A 19,265-nucleotide genomic window follows, 5' to 3' on the forward strand; every position below is an offset into this window, starting at 1 on the left:
CCCTTTCTGATGTGGTGCAATGTCTGCAGCTCGGACTCCAACTCCTCAACTCAAATCTGAAGTTCCTCGAGCTGCAAGCACTTACTACAGATATGGTCGCTCTGGATTACCTTGGTGTCCAGCAGCTCCCACATGCTGCAGCAGCAACACATCACTGGTTCTGCCATCACTATTTTATTTAATTTAATTAAATTGTATTTAATTAATTAATTACTCTAGTATCCCTGCTCTTTACTGTAATTTTTTTTTTACACCAGTATCAATCTTATACTTAAACTATTTTTAAGAAAAAGAGAGAAAAAAGACTAGAGATCTAAACACAAACTAAAGGCCTGACTTTTACTTTAACGACTAGAAATACTCACCAATCCTACTCACCAATCAGCTGCTTTTCCTGCAATCACGTCACGGTGTGGTTCGTGACGTCACCCCGCTGCTGGTCTCACTGCAGGTATGACTCTCGATCCACACCTTTTCTCCTCTCCCACTCACCTCTCGCACAAAATATACTATTTTGAGTCTTAGGAATAGAATAAACCTTAATCACTTACCAGATACTCATCAATTAACCAGCTTACTCTCCTGTAGCAGCGCAAAAATCAATTCCTGGAGGCTGAAAAAGTTTAGGCAAAAGCAACCAAGCACCTCTTTCCCTTATATAAAGGCAAAGTACTGCAGATGCTGGAAATCTGAAACAAAAAAAAATGTTGAAAAAACTCAGCAAGTCTGACAACTCTGCCTTTCTCTCCACAGATGCTGTCAGACCTGCTGAGCTTTTCCAGCATTTTTTTTGTTTTTGTTACCTCTTTCCCTTCTTCTACTTAACTCCCTGAAGCACTCAACTCTGGCACTCTATTATAAATCGCATGAAATTAGCTACCTATATGTGCTCCTAACACAATAGGCCTATCTGAGTCACTTAATGAGGATCCCATTTCAGCTGGTTCTTCATTAAGCTGCTCTTTCACTGGAACCCTTGAGAAAACCCTGCTTACGGCTGGCAACTGCAGAATTTAAACTGTAGATTTCAGTTTAGTGCCAACTACAAACTAAATTAGGTTTGTACAAAATAAAAATATAGACTTTCTTATTCAACAACTGCACGCATTCAGTCCTCACTACTAATATAAACTCTTTTTATAGCTGAACTTAGACCATCCAAGTCCAACACAATATACTACAACCAGCACAAACCACAAATGCTACTGTAGTAAATATCAGCATAGAGACTGAAGCATTTGGACCAGCACATAGTGATCTTTTTCAAGGACTGGAAGAATAGAATGACCTCTCCAACCGTGCAGACATGAATGGAGGCGACTGAGGAAATCAGCACAGAAATGCGGTCCCTCCAACCTGGAAACAATGAACCAAGAAAATCCGGAACCTCAGGAGGGCAGGAAAGGTGATAGCAAAATATTTTCAGATGCCAAGCCCCACACACTGACTTAACCAGCATTCTCCTGCTCAGCACTCCTCAGTACAACATATCTTACAGCTCCACTCATATATCTTTCTCCAGGCATGTCACATCCACATCCAAACAACACTTGCACTCACCCACATCCTATTGCCCTGTTGCACCCAAGTCTCACTCTCCACAAATATTGTCCTTTCCTAATATCCACAGAAGCCATTACTAACACTGCTTTCCTTGCAGGAGAAGAGAGCTGACAACCTCAGGGTCAGACAGAGAGCCAAGGGGTGGAGGTGGAGATGGTAGTCCTCCAGAGACAGGCAGCCACCTTGATGGCCGCTGGCTATGTGTACTAACCTGGCCCACTGGGAAGGAAGTCTTATTCCAGGAAGTGGTTGTCAGCAATGGCCTGTTGTGAAAACCTGAACCTCCTGAGGCACAAGTACTCACACGTGATGAGATAACTGACCGTGTGCTATAGATTGGGGTATCTTGTCTACTGAGAGCTAGATCTTCACATCCATGGCCTCTGCTTTATGGAACAGCATGTGGCTGAGGAGACGTGCTGCTGCTGATGTTGCTCCTGCTGTTGCTCCTCTTGATCTTTGTCAGAGGTGCCAGATAGAGCTGCATCAGCTGCTCCCATGCTGCAGTGAAGGGTGACAACAGGAAAGAGCAGCTGAAGGCGAGTGAAGTGCAAGACAGGTGTAATGGCTTTCAAGAAGTTGACAATCACCTGTCAAGCACTCTCTGAGTGCTCTGAGCAGCAGCCTCTCATCTGGCAATGGCTGGAGTTCTTCAGTTTCACAGGTCAAAGGCTTTCCAGTCTCAGTTTCACTGAAGAAGCATTCTGCACTGTGCACTCACCTCAATGACACTAGCGAGTTTCACACAGCTTGGGAAATAGATCTACTGCCCGTTAAATCCAGAATTCTTAGATAAAACAGAACTTAATTGCTTATTAGAATATTTAAATGCCTTACCTGACAGTTGTATGGGGGTTCCTCGCCCGCCTTCAAACCTGCCCAAACAAAACTTGGAAAAGGGTGGGGAGATGTCAGGATCCCAACCCTTTGTCACTTTAGGGGATTTAAGTGCCTGGATGCACCTGAAACTGCCTCCCCTCACTTGTAAAATTTCACCCGTTCTTTCTTCCCTTACCTTGTTCAACACATAATTTTACAAATCTCAATCAGGTCATCTCTAAGTTCTGTTATCTAAAGAGAAAAGCCCCAAATTATAACAATATAGCTCTTCATAGCATTCGGTTAATCTTGCTACTGTAATACTAAGATTTAATTTTAGCACCAATAGCGAGCCTATCAGCAGTAAACATGGGAGAGAAACAGGCTGTGATTGGAGGAGCAGCGAACGTTGGCAATTACTAGTATGTGAAGATACAGAGACTCTGGAGCACACTCACCACACTTTCCCGTGGCTCCGGCTGCTTTCCCCCGATTCGTAGTGCTTTGGCCTGCCTCCGGCCACTTTCACCCTGTTCCTGGTGCTCTGGCCTGGCTCCGGCCGTGTTGCACCGGTTCTCCCCTCATTACCCTGATTCTCCAAGCGTTCTCCTGATTCTCCCCTCATTCCCCCAGTTCTCCAGGCATACTCCTGGTTCTCGGCACTCCCCTTGGTGATCACCTGTGTTTGGGTGCCGCTAAGCCTCAGGTCTCCCTTCTGCACTCACCACCACCCCCCACCCCAGCTGATTTAGTGAGGGTGAGTGAGCATGAGGGTGGCTGAATGAGTGAGTGACTATGAGGGTGGCTGAGTGTGTGGGGTGTGCGTGTGTGTGTGTGGGGTGTGCGTGCATGTGTGTGTGCACCAGTGAGAGAGAGAGAGACAGAGACAGGGCGGGTGGGGGGATTGAGAAGGAGGGGAGGGTGTGTATCTGGCTCACTCTCAGATTCAGGGTTCAGATTCACCCTCACCCCAACACACTAACAGTACTCTCACCCACTCTCACAGTGGGTGAGTGTGCGTGAGCACCCTGAGTCTGCAAGTGAGCTGGACACATATACTCTCACCCTTTCACATTCTAACGGTTGTCTTTATTTATCATTTTTTTAAAATTGCCAATTTATTGTTGGGACTTTCTCTTTGCTTAGCAAGTTGTTTCTTTTCAGACATCAGCTTTTTAAAAAAAAATTCAAGTTTAACGTTGTATCAAACCTTATCCTTCCAAATAAAAGCAAAATACTGTGGGTGCTGGAAATCAAACAGAAACAAAAAATGCTGGAAAAACTCAGCAGGTCGAACAGCATCTGTGGAGAGAAAAACAGAGTTATTGTTTCGAGTCTGTATGGCTCTTCTTCAGAGCTAAAGAGAAGTAAAAATGTGATGAAACTTATACTGTTTAAGGCAGGGTGGAGCAGGTGTAGCTGGATAGAAGGCCAGCGATAGGTGGAGGCAAAGGAGAGATTGCCAAAGGTGTCATAAACAAAAGGTCAAAGGTGGTGTTAATGGTGGTGGTACTGGCTAAAGGAGGTGCTAATGGTGACGTTAAGGTAAGAAAGCAGAATGTGATAATAGCAGGACAAGGAACTGTTTTTTTTTGGTCTACTGCATTCCCTGCTCCCAAGCACTCTGGAAAGAACAATATGTACAAGAGACAGAAGGCCCTTGTGGGGGTGGGGTGGGGGGAGGGGAATGGTGGTGGGAAAAAAGGTTGAGAAAAGGAAACAAGTTGGGATAAAACAATGAATAAAAATAAATAAAAATAAGTGGATAAAAAAAAGAGTATTGTAAAAGGGGGTAACAAAGGGGTGAGGATAGAGGAGAGAGTTCATGGTCTGAAGTTGTTGAATTCAATGTTAAGTCCGGAAGGCTGTAAAGTGCCTAATCGGAAAATGAGGTACTGTTCCTTCAGTTTGCGTTGAGCTTCACTGTAACATTACAGCAGGCCAAGGACAGCCTTGTGGGCATGAGAGCAGGGTGGTGTGTTGAAATGGCAAGCAACAGGAAGGTCTGGGTCATGCTTGTGGACAGACCAAAGGTGTTTCGCAAAGCAGTCACCCAGTCTGCGTTTGGTCTCTTCAATGTAGAGGAGACCGCTGCTTCACTTGAAAGGAACGTTTGGGCCTTTGGACTGTGAGGAAGGAGGAGGCAAAGTGGCTGTTGTTGCACCTTCTGTGATTGCTTGAGAAGGCGCCGTGGGAGGGGGTTGAGGTGTTGGGGGTGATGTAGGAGTGCACCAGGGTGACCCGGAGGGAATGGTCCCTATGGAATGCTGACGGGAGGGGTGAAGGGAGGATGTGTTTGGTGGTGGCATCATGCTGGAGTTGGCGGAAATGGTGGAGGACGATCCTTTGAATGTGGAGGTTGGTCGGGTGAAAAGTGAGGACCACGGGGACTCTTTCATGGTTCTGGGAGGGAGAGGGAGATATGAGGGCAGAGGCGTGGGAGATGGGTCAGGCACGGTTGAGGGCCCTGTCAACCACAGTGGGTGGGAAACCTCAGTTGAGGAAGAAGGAAGGCAGGTCAGAAGCACCGTTTTGGAAAGTGACATCATCCGAACGGATGCGACGGAGGCGAAGGAACTGGGAGAAAGGGATTGAGTCCGTACAGGAGCAGGGTGTGAGGAGCTGTAGTTGAGGTAGCTGTGGGAGTCGGTGGGCTTGTAATGAATATTGGCGGATAGTCTATCACCAGATATTGAGACAGAGAGATCAAGGAAGGGAAGGGAAGTGTCAGAGGTGGACCATGTGAAGGTGATGGAGGGGTGGAAATTGGAAGCAAAATTGATGAATTTTTCCAGGTCCAGACAAGAGCATGAAGTGGCACCGAAGCAGTCATCGATATACCGAAGAAAAAAAGAGTTGTGCTAGGGGGCCTGAGTAGGACTGGAACAAGGAATGTTCCACATACCCCATAAAAAGACAGGCATAACTGGGGCCCATGCGAGTGCCCATAGCCACACCTTTTATTTGGAGAAAGTGAGATAAGTTTAAGAAGAAATTGTTCAGTGAGAGAACAAGTTCAGCCAGGTGGAAGAGAGTGGTGGTGCCCTCCCATGGTACCTTCCCATGCAATTGCAGAAGGTGCAACACCTGCCCCTTTACCTCCTCCCTCCTCACCATCCAAGGGCCCAAACACTCCTTTCAGGTAAAGCAGCACTTCTCCTGCACCTCCTTCAATTTGGTCTACTGCATTCCCTGCTCCCAATACGGTCTCCTCTACATTGGCGAGACCAAGCGGAGACTGGGTGACCGCTTTGCGGAACACCTTCGGCCTGTCTGCAAGGATGACCTTCCTATTGCTTGCCATTTCAACACACCATCCTGCTCTCATGTCCATCCTTGGCCTGCTGCAATGTTCCAGCGAAGCCCAACACAAACTGGGGGAGCTGCATCTCATCTTCCGATTAGGCACTATATAGCCTTCCGGACTTAACATTGAGTTCAACAACTTCAGACCATGAACTCTCTCCTCTATCCTCACCCCTTTGTTACCCCCTTTTTCAATACTCATTTTTATTTTTTTATTTTTATTTTAAAATTTTTATCCACTTATTTTTATTTATTTTTATTCATTTATTCATTATTTTATCCCTGTCTTTTAACCTATTTTCGATCTTTTTTCCCCACCACCGTCCCCTTCCCTCACCCCACCCCCACAAGGGCCATCTGTCACTTGTTCATGTTGTTCTTTCCAGAGTGCTTACCCTTGTCCTGCTATTATTATATTCTGCTTTCTTACCTTAATGGCACTATCAGCACCTCCTTTAGCCCTTACCACCGTCATTAACACCCACTTTCTCCTTTTGTTCATGACATCTTTGTCAATCTTTCCTTTGCCCCCACTTTTCATTGGCCTTCTATCCAGTTTCGCCCCACCTTAAACAGTATAAATTTCATCACATGTTTACTTCTCTTTAGCTCTGAAGAAGATTCATATAGACTCAAAACGTTAACTCTGTTTTTCTTTCCACAGATGCTGATAGACCTGCTGAGTTTTTCCAGCATTTTCTGTTTTTGTTTCTTTTCCTTCCAAAATTTGCTCATCAACCCCCCCCCCACAACGAGTGTGAGAAAAATTGTAATGTGGCCCCCCACGCAAAAAGGTTGCACAAGCTTGGTTTAGGATTATGCTTAACCTTAAACATTTTCTTACCCAAGCTTAATCCTTACATTATATTCTTAGTTTTTATCCGCAAACACTGCCATCGCAATCTCTTAATTTCAAACATTTGCTCCTTTACTTTTTCTCAAATTATTAGCCCAAACAGCTTCAGTGAATCCCAATTATTTTTCTTGCGCTTTTCATCAACAGTTTAACTCCCCATCTAGCTATATGCAACTCATTATTCCTGAACAAAACCATTACATCTAAAAAACGTAACTTATCTACAAAGTTAACTCCTTTACCTATAGACATGTAAAAAAAAAATCTGTAATATTTTTTGCTGGGTCCTTAGATAAAATGCGTGAAATAAATGCAAATATATGAGTCTTTGCATTACTCATATTCCTTCTTTAGTACGTCACATGTCAACCTCCCATGTTAGCCTGGGTCCTCATAATAATGTTATTGTCTTAGCTTCCTCTTCCACTTAGCTCAGCAGGCAATGTTGCTATATTACTTACCCTTAGGAAACAATATCCAATGTTATTAACATTTCATCTCTACTGAACTTACTATTACAATGGTTGATAGTGAGCTGCTTAGGGTTGACATGCTAATGACAATGCTAATACATGCTCCCTATTACAATGCTTATAAACTATGCCTTGTCCTCCCTTTACTTTTATCATTTCACCCCAGGATGCCATCACTATTCGCTTCACTTTCCTTTCCCTTATCATTTTTGTATCAGTCTTCACAAGGTCTTCACTTACCTCATCCTTATCCATCCAAAGATCTAATAGAATCTTAAAGGTATGTGCAGCATTACCTTTGAAGCATCATTCACATTGAATATTAAACAATTTCACAGATACTTTAAAATGAAACATCAATAGAAAGTACATTGTTAATATATACTAATTTAAAGTGTGGCACAAAAGTTAAACATTTATAAGCTGAGAATGTAATCTCTACACCAATGTATAGGGCCTTTTGCCATTCTACTGCATTGCTTAAAAGTTGCAGGTTTGATTTTACAAAGTTGCAGCTTGTAATATTTACACAGTAATTATGAATTAAATAAACTTAAAAGCTAATAAAGAATATTTTAAATGTCTACCTACCTCTTCTTGATTGAGTGAAGCAATATGTAAATACAAAGAGGTATTCTGAAGTCTGGCTGCAGCTTTGGCCACCGCCAATGATACTACACCAATTGCCAAACTTCCAAGAAAAAGTGGTTCTGGTGGTTCACGGGGTTTGATGGGTTTCTCTGGAGTAATACTTTTCTTGGCTGCAATTTAATACAATAAATATGAATTCCCAGAGTAATTTTGATCATCTACTGGCATTGAGGAGAAATTTTCCCAGCTATTGGTGGTGAGAGTGTGTCTGTATCATGATGCTTGGGGCACTACAAGTACATAGGACAGACTAGATGAACCACTAGGTCATTTCCTGTCCATCATTTTCATATAATTGTATGTAGGAAGCCAAGTACCTTTTTAAGTTGCTCTAATTAAAAAAAAGTCAGCTATTTCAAAGCTGACTTTCAATCAGTACAGATCAATCAGACTTCAATCAATAATACGGAGATAACTTTAATGGTGTTATTTGGGTTACTGTAGCATTTCTGGGAAAAAAATAGAAGTTCTAAATAGAAGGCAAATGATTGATATTACCTTCTCACTTGCTTCCTGAAAACATTAATTCCTTGCTGAAAAGGAATCTGCCAGTATTTCACCCAGTTAACCATTCCTCATAAGTAAGCCTTGATAGTGACTATCAGCATGCTATTTAACATCACAGCCAAAACCAGTTCTATACTCTCAAAATGCTCTCTCACATTTTGAACAAGAATTGCTTAATACTGACTGGGAGCAAGAACTCTAACCAATTTTCACCTGCCCCCAACTCAAGAGTGCTGATGCCAACTGTAGCACCATACCCAACATAACTTTTTAAATAAAATTTGTTTTGTAATCTCTTGCCTTCCCATATTGTAATAACTGACAATGATGATTTTTATGTGAAATCTCTTACCTTTTATTGCAGATATTTAATTTCCCCAATTTGACTCATTTGATTCTAGAAATTTTAATGTGTTTTAATGTTGAATGTTTTAGGGCATCTCCAAATTAATTTTCCTAGAAAGGTGCACTTTTTATGCAGCCCAAATCACGAGGCAGGTGTTAGTGAGCATTGATAGGCTTATTGATGATCGGAGGGAGCGAGGTGGGTGACAGGTGAGAAATTCTGTGGACCATCTGAGGAGCTAAGTCAGAAGCTCACCGAGGATAATTAATGGGTGATGGGGGAGTAGTCAGACAATGGCTGGTAGGACTTTAATGGAGGTACAGGAAGAACATGCATTTTCCCCAAAAAGGCTACCACAAACCTTTCTGGCCCTGTCTGAGTGACTTGCCTTTCAAGGAGGTTCAGAGTGATTAAGCACAGCTTGCACAGCAAAGGCCCTCCACCTTTGGACATCAAAATTGCATCAGGGTTCAATGTTTATCAAGGGACCCCAATTTAAATATATTAATAAACCCCCTGTACATTTCTGGCTGAAGCCTGGATGGCTACTTTAGAGCCAAAACTGCAGCAAGTGTAAAGATGGTAGGAAGTTTATTTTTAAAATTTTCATCTCACTACTGTACCATTTCCACCAAAAACAGTAGCAAGGCGAAAATCATTCCAGGATGTTCATAAATGCTCCATCTGCTTGTGTATAAAATAAATGTAATGATTTTAGATTGGCCATGTTAATGTTTAGCCATAGGCTTGCAGATATGCATGGCAGAGCACTCTGCAATTCTGCATTAAAGATTTTCAAAGGTTATCCATCTCTTGCAGAGTGTCATGGTCCCAGCTGATGTTACTGCTGGACAAGCCAGATCCCCAGGGTGGAACCTGGCTTGATAGACCCTAACTTCTATTTTTTGTTTAGAAACGTGGACAGTGGTTACTGAACAGGGTCACAGGAGCCAGCTGATAAACTTTTAACAAAAGAATAAATCATTTATTAAACAAGAGATGATGAACTATATTACAATACTCCTTTATCCACAACTATACCTTTACAGATATGTACAGATTTGTAAGGGTAACACAAGTTACAAAAGCTATATTATACTCTAATGTTCACAGAAAGAACATAGTACATGTAAGCCAATAGTCGACCTCTGGTCAGCATACCACATTCTGAAACAAAGTGACAGATGCCACCCCAAACAGATGCTCTGGATCTCTCATCGACTCCCCGCAGACTCTTGTCACACCATGAACCAACTGGTCTCACTGAACTCCGTCTTTCCACTCTAGAAGAACTCACTTTGGAATCTTCTCCTAAATGACGCTTTCTCTCAGATGCCTTCCACAAAGGTCCACCTCCAGGGTTTTGAACTCTCCTTCCAATGTTCCTCTCCCTTGGATCGCTTTCCATGCACTGTCCCTGAGATACTCAGCCATGCCAACAGAATACCACTGCTTGACATGCCCATAGTAAGGAGTTACCAACCTTTGGCTGTTTCCTTGGATCTTCTGGCTTCTTGCAAGCCTATTTCGCTTTAAGTCTACATCCTGCAGTTTTCTCCCTTTAAGCTTGGAGCATTCCTCTGCTCCTCACTCTTAACTTCACTTAACAGGATCTTTTCCAGACTCCTGTTCTTCCTTTGACTAGGTGGTCTTCTTGGGACTCCTCCTTTCTTTCTAGCTCCTTGGCTTTGGGACCTTTCGGTTCTTTTTGGAAATCTCTCTCTTCAGTTCCATCTGCTGTGTTCAGCCTCTCCTGGCTCCTACTGAACTAAAAAACTGCTGTTCTGTTTTCCTTTGTCTCTGAGGGTCTCTCTGGACTTCTGTTGCTAGGCAACAGCACAGTTTGTTCTACCTTGTGTCCCCTCAAGAGTGGTAAAGCCTCATTAAAATGCAGGCATCTTTTAAAGTGGAACTAAAACTCAAGTTCCCCCCTTTCTTAACAACACCAGCACAGAAACACAAATTAAACTTAAACTTAAAAGCTACAACTCATTCCTAACACACACAAATACACATATAACTTACTTAAACTATCTCCAGTTCCTAACAAGAGATAGAAAGGTTGGTATGCAAGGTTTGTGAAGGTTTCCCTTGTCTTTCAATCTCTATGATGTATTGGGAGTCTCAGCAGTTTCAAAGGAGATTGCAAGGGGAAGGTGGGGGAATTGTCAGCACCTGCATTAAAATAATTTGCTAATACAAGATCCCTGAGATACGTGAGATTAGTATTTCTTGATTGGTTTCTAGAAGATAAATAAAGACTCTGAATATCCTTGGAGGCAGCTGCATACCTGAGACAGAAACCTACTGGTGCTGGTATGGCAGAGGCACAGGATCGGGAGGAACCCAGTGACGCCAGGCCTTCACCTCAATGGATCTGATCGTATGAGTTTCCTGTGCAGCATAGATGGGTGGAAGGTCAATCTACTCCCAAAGGCTTGGAATTAAAAGAGGTGGGCTGGCGAGATGGTATCCTACCAACATCTGAGCACCAGTGGAGCCCACAGTTTCTAGGTTGTAGTTATGGTCTGAAACTCCCCAGAAGATTGCAACCCACAAGTGTTCGGAATTGGCTCTTTGCTACTGGGGATGATTTCATAGTCTTCACTCAGTTTTGCTGGTCATGCTGGTTTCACTTGTATGTGGCTCTCCAGCACCATACTCCCTCACCTGCCTGAACCTGCAGCTCCTGCCTCCCTTTTTCTACCAAGTTTCCAGATCCCTGGGAAACTCATGCAGCAACTGTTAAATTTAAATCAGGCACCCAATCACACTGTGAGAGCCTAATTCAAATATGTTAATGAGTGACCTATCTATTGGCAGTGGGGCACTTGCACAAAATCCATCACTGTAAAACAACAACAACCGTGTATGCAGTGGGCTGGGGATGCATTTCTCACTTTTAATATTCAATAAACTATTTTTAATATCAAGACCGACCAGTTTGTAAAAATATTTTTTTAAATTATTAAAATGTACACCAACCTTTAATAGATTTCTTTTTCTTGTATACAATAGGAACAGTGATGGTTGAAATCGATACATCAGGCTCTGTTATCTCCTCTACTTCAGCATCTTTTTTCCTTTGCTCTTCATCTTCTTCCAATTTTCTTTGGAAGTATTCACTGCACATATCAAGTTCAGACTTGGCACCATGCGTAATTAGCAAATTATAACCAATATACTAGAGCAAAATTATACCCAAGACAAGACACTTAAATTAGTGCCAATATATTGCTTGACTGATATTTTTAAGATAGAGTTTTCAGTCTGTACAACATACATTGCTGTGATATGGCCATCCTGTGGAGGCTTATACCTCACACTTTAGTGCACCCTTTAGTCTCCAGTTACACTGTCACTTTTATGTTGATATGCACCCAAAATTGTTTCACATCAATATGAAAGTTTCAGTACAGCTGTACCCTTAATTCATAATCATCTCAAGTTGCTCCACCTAAAACCATCATCAATCTCATGTGGCACATAATGCTCTTTTTACACAATCCAATTTTGTAAGGGCAAAATTTAATTGCACTGCTGGAGGTTTTTCATAGTTCAAATAGTCATACAAATATACATGCGAACATATGAATTAGGAACAGGAGTAGGCCACTCAACTCCTTGAGTCTGCTGCACCATTCAATAAAATTATGGCTGATCTGATTACAACCTCAACCCTACATTCCCACCTACCCCTGATAACCTTTCACTTCCTTGCTTATCAAGGTTATCAAGATAACCTTTCACCCCTTTGCTCTCTATCTCTGCTTAAAAATATTCAAATACTCTGCTTCCATTGCCTTTTGAGGAAGGGAGTTCCAAAGCCTCACGACCCTCAGAGAAAAAAAAATTCTCCTCATCTCTGTCTTAAATGGGAGATCCCTTATTTTTAAACAGTGATCTTAGCTCTAGATTCTCCAGCAAGAGGAAACATCCTTTCCACATCCACCCAGTCAAGACCCCTCAGGATCTTGTATGTTTCAATCAAGTCGCCTCTTACTCTACTAAATTCCTAAGGATACAAACCTAGCCTGTCCAGCCTTTCCTCATAAGACAAACTTCTGATTCCAGGTGTTAGTCTAGTAAACATTCGCTTAACTATTTCCAATGCATTTACATTTTCCCTTAAATAAGGAGACTAATACTGTACACAGTATTCCAGATGTGGTCTCACCAATGCCCTGTATAACTGAAGCATAACTTTTCTATTTTTACATTAAATACCCTTCGCAATAAACAATAACATTCTATTAGCCTTCCTAATTACTTGCTGTACCTGCATATTAGCCTTTTGTGATTCATGCACTAGAACACCCAGATCCCTCTGCATCTCAGAGCTCTGCAATCTCTCACCATTTAGATAATATGCTTCTTTTTTATTCTTCCTGCCATTATGGACAATTTCTCACTTTCCCACATTATACTTCATTTGCCAGATCTTTGCCCACTCACTTAGCCTATCTATATCTCCGGTATCAAAATTTCATATGTACACTACTAAATTATTCTAAAATGAAAAAAAAGGCTGAAAAAGACTCAGAGTCATTATGGCACAGGAGGGCATTGGGCCCATCAAGTCTATGCAGGCTGTCTGTACAGCAATCCAGTCATTCCCATTCTCCCACTCAATCCTTGTAGTCCTCTATCTTTAGAACTGTGCCATTAAGAATATACTGCCTCTCTGCATTCCTTCTGTTAAAATGTATTAACTCACATTTCTCCATTAGATTAAATTCCATCTGCCACTTGCCTGTCCATTTTGCTAGCCTGTCTATGTCCTGTTGCAGTTAATTGGTATCATTCTCACTGTTTGTCACACCTCTAAGTTTGGTATCATTGACAAATTTTGCAATTTTACTCTATATTCCAATATCCAAGTCATTTATCTATATCAAAAAAATCAGTGAACCTAGCACTGAACCATGGGGAACACCATTATCTACCCCCTTCCAGTCTGAAAAAGAACCATTTATCACACTCACTGTTTTCTGTTCTTAAGTCATTTTTTCTCCAACCTGACACTGACGCTCCTAATCCATGAGCCTCAATTTTGTTAACCAGCCTTTTATGTGGTATTTGTCAAATACTTTCTTAAAATACATAGAGACAACATTCTCTACATTCCCTACACCAACCTTCTCTGTTATTTCATCAAAAAATTCAATTAGATTAGTCAAACAAAATCTGCTCTTTTCAAATCTGTGCTGGCTCTCCTTAATTAACTTCAAACCCTTCCAAGTGCCTATTATTTTTTACCCTGATTATTACAACCTTACCGACCTGAAGTTACTAGGAATGCCATTACACCTTTCTTGGTGTCACATTTGCCACCCTCCAATCCTCTGGCAACTCCACATATCTAGGGATGATTGGAAGATTATAGCAAGCCCTTCTATCATCTCCGCCTCCACTTCCCTTAGCAACCAGGAATGCAAATCATCTGGACCCGTTGACTTTTCCAGCCTAAGTTTGGCCAGCCTTTCCAGCACATCCTGCCTACCAATTTTCACCCCATCCATTACCTCTACCATCTCGGCTTCCACTGCTATTTTGCCAGCATCCTCTTCCTTAGTAAACACCAATGCAAAAAACTAAGCATTCCTTCTAGCCTTGCCCTGTGCTTTTAACCATATATCATGTTTTTTTTGTCCTTAATAGGCCTCACCCACGTTCTTGCTACCCGCTTACTATTTGAATGCCAGTAGAAGATTTTTTGGTTACGTTTTACATTAACTGCCATTCAATTCCCATATTCTCTCATTACCAGTCTTATTTTCCTCTTGAAATCCTCCTATAATTTCTGTACATTTTCAATAGCAATTCTGCTAACAGAAGATGAAAGAACCAACCCCACCTCCACCTGGCCTAAAAATTGTGATGGGGGCAAGGTGGGGTGGAAACCCACGAAAGTGGTTTTCACCCTAACTATACTCCAGGAAAATGTCCATGCCACCATCAAGCCCTGCTCTCACTAGAAATCATGAGCAAATTTCACCCCTCCCCAACTCAAACAATCCAGGCTACTCAGAAACCTGGATCTGCAAGTTGTATCATTTTCAGAATGATCAAATTCAGCTGATGACACTTAGTTAATCAAATCATTTACCCATTATTTCCTTCAAACCAGCCTATCGTTCAAGTATCAAATAAACAAATGTAAACAACTCCAAATATTGAACAGCTAAAATGAAGTAAATTATGCTCAAAATACAATAATGGATTTTTTTCTTCAATAATACAAATAATGAAAGTAATGGAAAAAAAACAGCCAATTGTTGGGTCCCTGGGACATGAAAAGAAATGCAAAACTTTACTCTTATTGTTATATTTTTAAAAATAGATTTCCTGCTGAATCAAAAAGATGGTTGTTACAAGACACATGACCACAGGATTGGTTCTTTGTCTGTGAGCTACCCCGTGGAGTTACAAAAGCAAAAGCATTCTTTTCTCACACCTCATTGTACAGACCTCTCATCATCACAAAACCAGGTGACTTGCACATCAAAACTCATTATGACTACAGAGCTGTTAACAGGCTCATATCAGACCCGGGACTGTCTAGGCCCATGTCAAAAGGATACAAAAGGCACATCATTTGCATCTGATAAGCTCACCTTGCTTGGGTCTGCCTAGACAATGGCTTCCTGACACCAGACCCACAATATGGATGGCAATTCTTTCAACAGCTAATGTCTGGGGCATTATCAGCTCTGAACTCAAAGCCAGTTCAAGACATTGAGTAAACATCCCTTTTGGAAGTCATTGTGGAGAAAGAAGGTCACATGACTCGAGTGACCAATTTGAAAGAGAGGGAGAGTGAGTGCGAGAGGGAGAGAGAGTGAGTGCGAGAGGGAGGGAGAGTGAGTGCGAGAGGGAGGGAGAGTGAGTGCGAGAGGGAGGGAGAGTGAGTGCGAGAGAGGGAGGGAGGGTGAGTGCGAGAGAGGGAGGGAGGGTGAGTGCGAGAGAGGGAGGGAGGGTGAGTGCGAGAGAGGGAGGGAGGGTGAGTGCCAGAGAGGGAGGGAGGGTGAGTGCCAGAGAGGGAGGGAGGGTGAGTGCGAGAGAGGGAGAGGGTGAGTGCGAGAGAGGGAGGGAGGGTGAGTGCGAGAGAGGGAGGGAGGGTGAGTGCGAGAGAGGGAGGGAGGGTGAGTGCGAGAGAGGGAGGGAGGGTGAGTGCGAGAGAGGGAGGGAGGGTGAGTGCGAGAGAGGGAGGGAGGGTGAGTGCCAGAGAGGGAGGGAGGGTGAGTGCCAGAGAGGGAGGGAGGGTGAGTGCCAGAGAGGGAGGGAGAGTGAGTGCCAGAGAGGGAGGGAGAGTGAGTGCCAGAGAGGGAGGGAGAGTGAGTGCCAGAGAGGGAGGGAGGGTGAGTGCCAGAGAGGGAGGGAGGGTGAGTGCCAGAGAGGGAGGGAGGGTGAGTGCCAGAGAGGGAGGGAGGGTGAGTGCCAGAGAGGGAGGGAGGGTGAGTGCCAGAGAGGGAGGGAGGGTGAGTGCCAGAGAGGGAGGGAGGGTGAGTGCGAGAGAGGGAGGGAGGGTGAGTGCGAGAGAGGGAGGGAGGGTGAGTGCGAGAGAGGGAGGGTGAGTGCGAGAGAGGGAGGGAGGGTGAGTGCGAGAGAGGGAGGGAGGGTGAGTGCGAGAGAGGGAGGGAGGGTGAGTGCGAGAGAGGGAGGGAGGGTGAGTGCGAGAGAGGGAGGGAGGGTGAGTGCGAGAGAGGGAGGGAGGGTGAGTGCGAGAGAGGGAGGGAGGGTGAGTGCGAGAGAGGGAGGGAGGGTGAGTGCCAGAGAGGGAGGGAGAGTGAGTGCGAGAGAGGGAGGGAGGGTGAGTGCGAGAGAGGGAGGGAGGGTGAGTGCGAGAGAGGGAGGGAGGGTGAGTGCGAGAGAGGGAGGGAGGGTGAGTGCGAGAGAGGGAGGGAGGGTGAGTGCGCGAGGGAAGGCGAGTGAGTGCGCGAGGGAGGGCGAGTGAGTGCGCGAGGGAGGGCGAGTGAGTGCGCGAGGGAGGGCGAGTGAGTGCGCGAGGGAGGGCGAGTGAGTGCGCGAGGGAGGGCGAGTGAGTGCGCGAGGGAGGGCGAGTGAGTGCGCGAGGGAGGGCGAGTGAGTGCGCGAGGGAGGGCGAGTGAGTGCGCGAGGGAGGGCGAGTGAGTGCGAGAGGGAGGGAGAGTGAGTGCGAGAGGGAGGGAGAGTGGGTGCGAGAGGGAGGGAGAGTGAGTGCGAGAGGGGAAGGTGAGTGAGTGCGAGAGGGAAGGTGAGTGAGTGCGAGAGGGAGAGTGTGATGTGAGAGAGTGCGCGTGAGGGAGAGAGAGTGCGAGATGGAGAGAGAGTGCGAGATGGAGAGAGAGTGCGAGATGGAGAGAGAGTGTGAGATGGAGAGAGAGTGCGAGAGGGAGATGAAGTGCGAGTGGGAGTGGGAGAGGGAGAGGGAGTGCGAGAGGGAGAGCGAGTGTGAGGGAGAGAGAGTGCGAGAGGGAGAGGGAGTGCGAGTGCAAGTGCGAGTGGGGGCGAGAGGGAGCGAGAGAGTGATGTGAGAGTGTGTGACCCAGAGACAGTGAGAGAGAGAGTGTGAGATAGAGAGTGTATGTGTGAGAGAGAGATCATATGAGTGAGAGTGTGTGTGAGAGTGAGAGAGAGAGAAAGATAGAGAGAGAGTGTGACTGAGTGTGCGAGAAAGGGAGAGAGTGAGTGCGAGAGAGGGAGGGAGAGAGAGTGCGAGAGGGAGAGAGAGTGCGAGAGGGAGAGAGTGTGCGAGAGGGAGAGAGTGTGTGAGAGGGAGAGAGAGTGCAAGAGGGAGAGAGAGTGTGAGATTGAGAGTGCAAGAGGGAGAGGAAGTGTGAGTGGGAGTGGGAGTGGGATTGGGGGGAGGGAGAGGGAGAGGGAGAGGGAGAGCGAGTGCGAGGGGAGAGAGAGTGCGAGATGGAGAGTGCGAGAGGGAGAGGAAGTGCGAGTGCGAGTGCGAGTGGGACTGGGCACGAGAGGGAGCGAGAGGGAGTGAGAGAGTGATGTGAGAGTGTGTGACCGAGAGACAGAGACAGTGAGAGACAGAGTGTGAGATAGAGCGTGTGTGTGTGAGACAGAGATCATATGAGTGAGAGAGTGTGACTGAGTGTGCGAGAGAGGGAGAGGCTGAGTGTGCGAGAGAGGGAGAGGCTGAGTGCGAGAGAGGGAGAGGCTGAGTGCGAGAGAGGGAGAGGCTGAGTGCGAGAGAGGGAGAGGCTGAGTGCGAGAGAGGGAGAGGCTGAGTGCGAGAGAGGGAGAGGCTGAGTGCGAGAGAGGGAGAGGCTGAGTGCGAGAGAGGGAGAGGCTGAGTGCGAGAGAGGGAGAGGCTGAGTGCGAGAGAGGGAGAGGCTGAGTGCGAGAGAGGGAGAGGCTGAGTGCGAGAGAGGGAGAGGCTGAGTGCGAGAGAGGGAGAGGCTGAGTGCGAGAGAGGGAGAGGCTGAGTGCGAGAGAGGGAGAGGCTGAGTGCGAGAGAGGGAGAGGCTGAGTGCGAGAGAGGGAGAGGCTGAGTGCGAGAGAGGGAGAGGCTGAGTGCGAGAGAGGGAGAGGCTGAGTGCGAGAGAGGGAGAGGCTGAGTGCGAGAGAGGGAGAGGCTGAGTGCGAGAGAGGGAGAGGCTGAGTGCGAGAGAGGGAGAGGCTGAGTGCGAGAGAGGGAGAGGCTGAGTGCGAGAGAGGGAGAGGCTGAGTGCGAGAGAGGGAGAGGCTGAGTGCGAGAGAGGGAGAGGCTGAGTGCGAGAGAGGGAGAGGCTGAGTGCGAGAGAGGGAGAGGCTGAGTGCGAGAGAGGGAGAGGCTGAGTGCGAGAGGGAGAGGCTGAGTGCGAGAGGGAGAGGAAGTGCGAGTGGCAGTGGGAGAGGGAGAGGGAGAGGTAGAGAGAGAGTGCGAGGGAGGGAGAGTGCGAGGGAGGGAGAGTGCGAGGGAGGGAGAGTGCGAGGGAGGGAGAGTGCGAGGGAGGGAGAGTGCGAGGGAGGGAGAGTGCGAGGGAGGGAGAGTGCGAGGGAGGGAGAGTGCGAGGGAGGGAGAGTGCGAGGGAGGGAGAGTGCGAGGGAGGGAGAGTGCGAGGGAGGGAGAGTGCGAGGGAGGGAGAGTGCGAGGGAGGGAGAGTGCGAGGGAGGGAGAGTGCGAGGGAGGGAGAGTGCGAGGGAGGGAGAGTGCGAGGGAGGGAGAGTGCGAGGGAGGGAGAGTGCGAGGGAGGGAGAGTGCGAGGGAGGGAGAGTGCGAGGGAGGGAGAGTGCGAGGGAGGGAGAGTGCGAGGGAGGGAGAGTGCGAGGGAGGGAGAGTGCGAGGGAGGGAGAGTGCGAGGGAGGGAGAGTGCGAGGGAGGGAGAGTGCGAGGGAGGGAGAGTGCGAGGGAGGGAGAGTGCGAGAGGGAGAGTGCGAGAGGGAGAGAGTGTGCGAGAGGGAGAGAGTGTGCGAGAGGGAGAGAGTGTGCGAGAGGGAGAGAGTGTGCGAGAGGGAGAGAGTGTGCGAGAGGGAGAGAGTGTGCGAGAGGGAGAGAGTGTGCGAGAGGGAGAGAGTGTGCGAGAGGGAGAGAGTGTGCGAGAGGGAGAGAGTGTGCGAGAGGGAGAGAGTGTGCGAGAGGAGAGAGTGTGCGAGAGGGAGAGAGTGTGCGAGAGGGAGAGAGTGTGCGAGAGGGAGAGAGAGGGAGGGGTAGAGGGGAGCGAGTGAGAGAGCACGAGAGAGGGAGAGAGGGTGAGAGCAAGAGAGAGAATATGTGTGTGTGTTTGAGAGAGCGAGTGACTGAATGTGTGAGAGAGAATGAGAG

General features: G+C 46.2%; 1 protein-coding gene across 1 annotated transcript in view; it reads right to left on the bottom strand.

Moving 5' to 3' along the window:
• The window catches only part of eno4 (enolase 4), a 106,749-nt gene that overhangs the window by 36,613 nt on the left and 50,871 nt on the right, over window positions 1-19,265 (bottom strand). Inside the window, 2 exon segments of the mRNA XM_078565198.1 lie at window positions 7,609-7,778; window positions 11,507-11,646. Coding sequence (XP_078421324.1) covers window positions 7,609-7,778; window positions 11,507-11,646 — 310 coding nt within the window.

This window comes from Cetorhinus maximus, chromosome 20 (genome assembly GCF_964194155.1).
Source record: "Cetorhinus maximus chromosome 20, sCetMax3.hap1.1, whole genome shotgun sequence".
NCBI classification, from domain to species: Eukaryota; Metazoa; Chordata; class Chondrichthyes; order Lamniformes; family Cetorhinidae; genus Cetorhinus; species Cetorhinus maximus.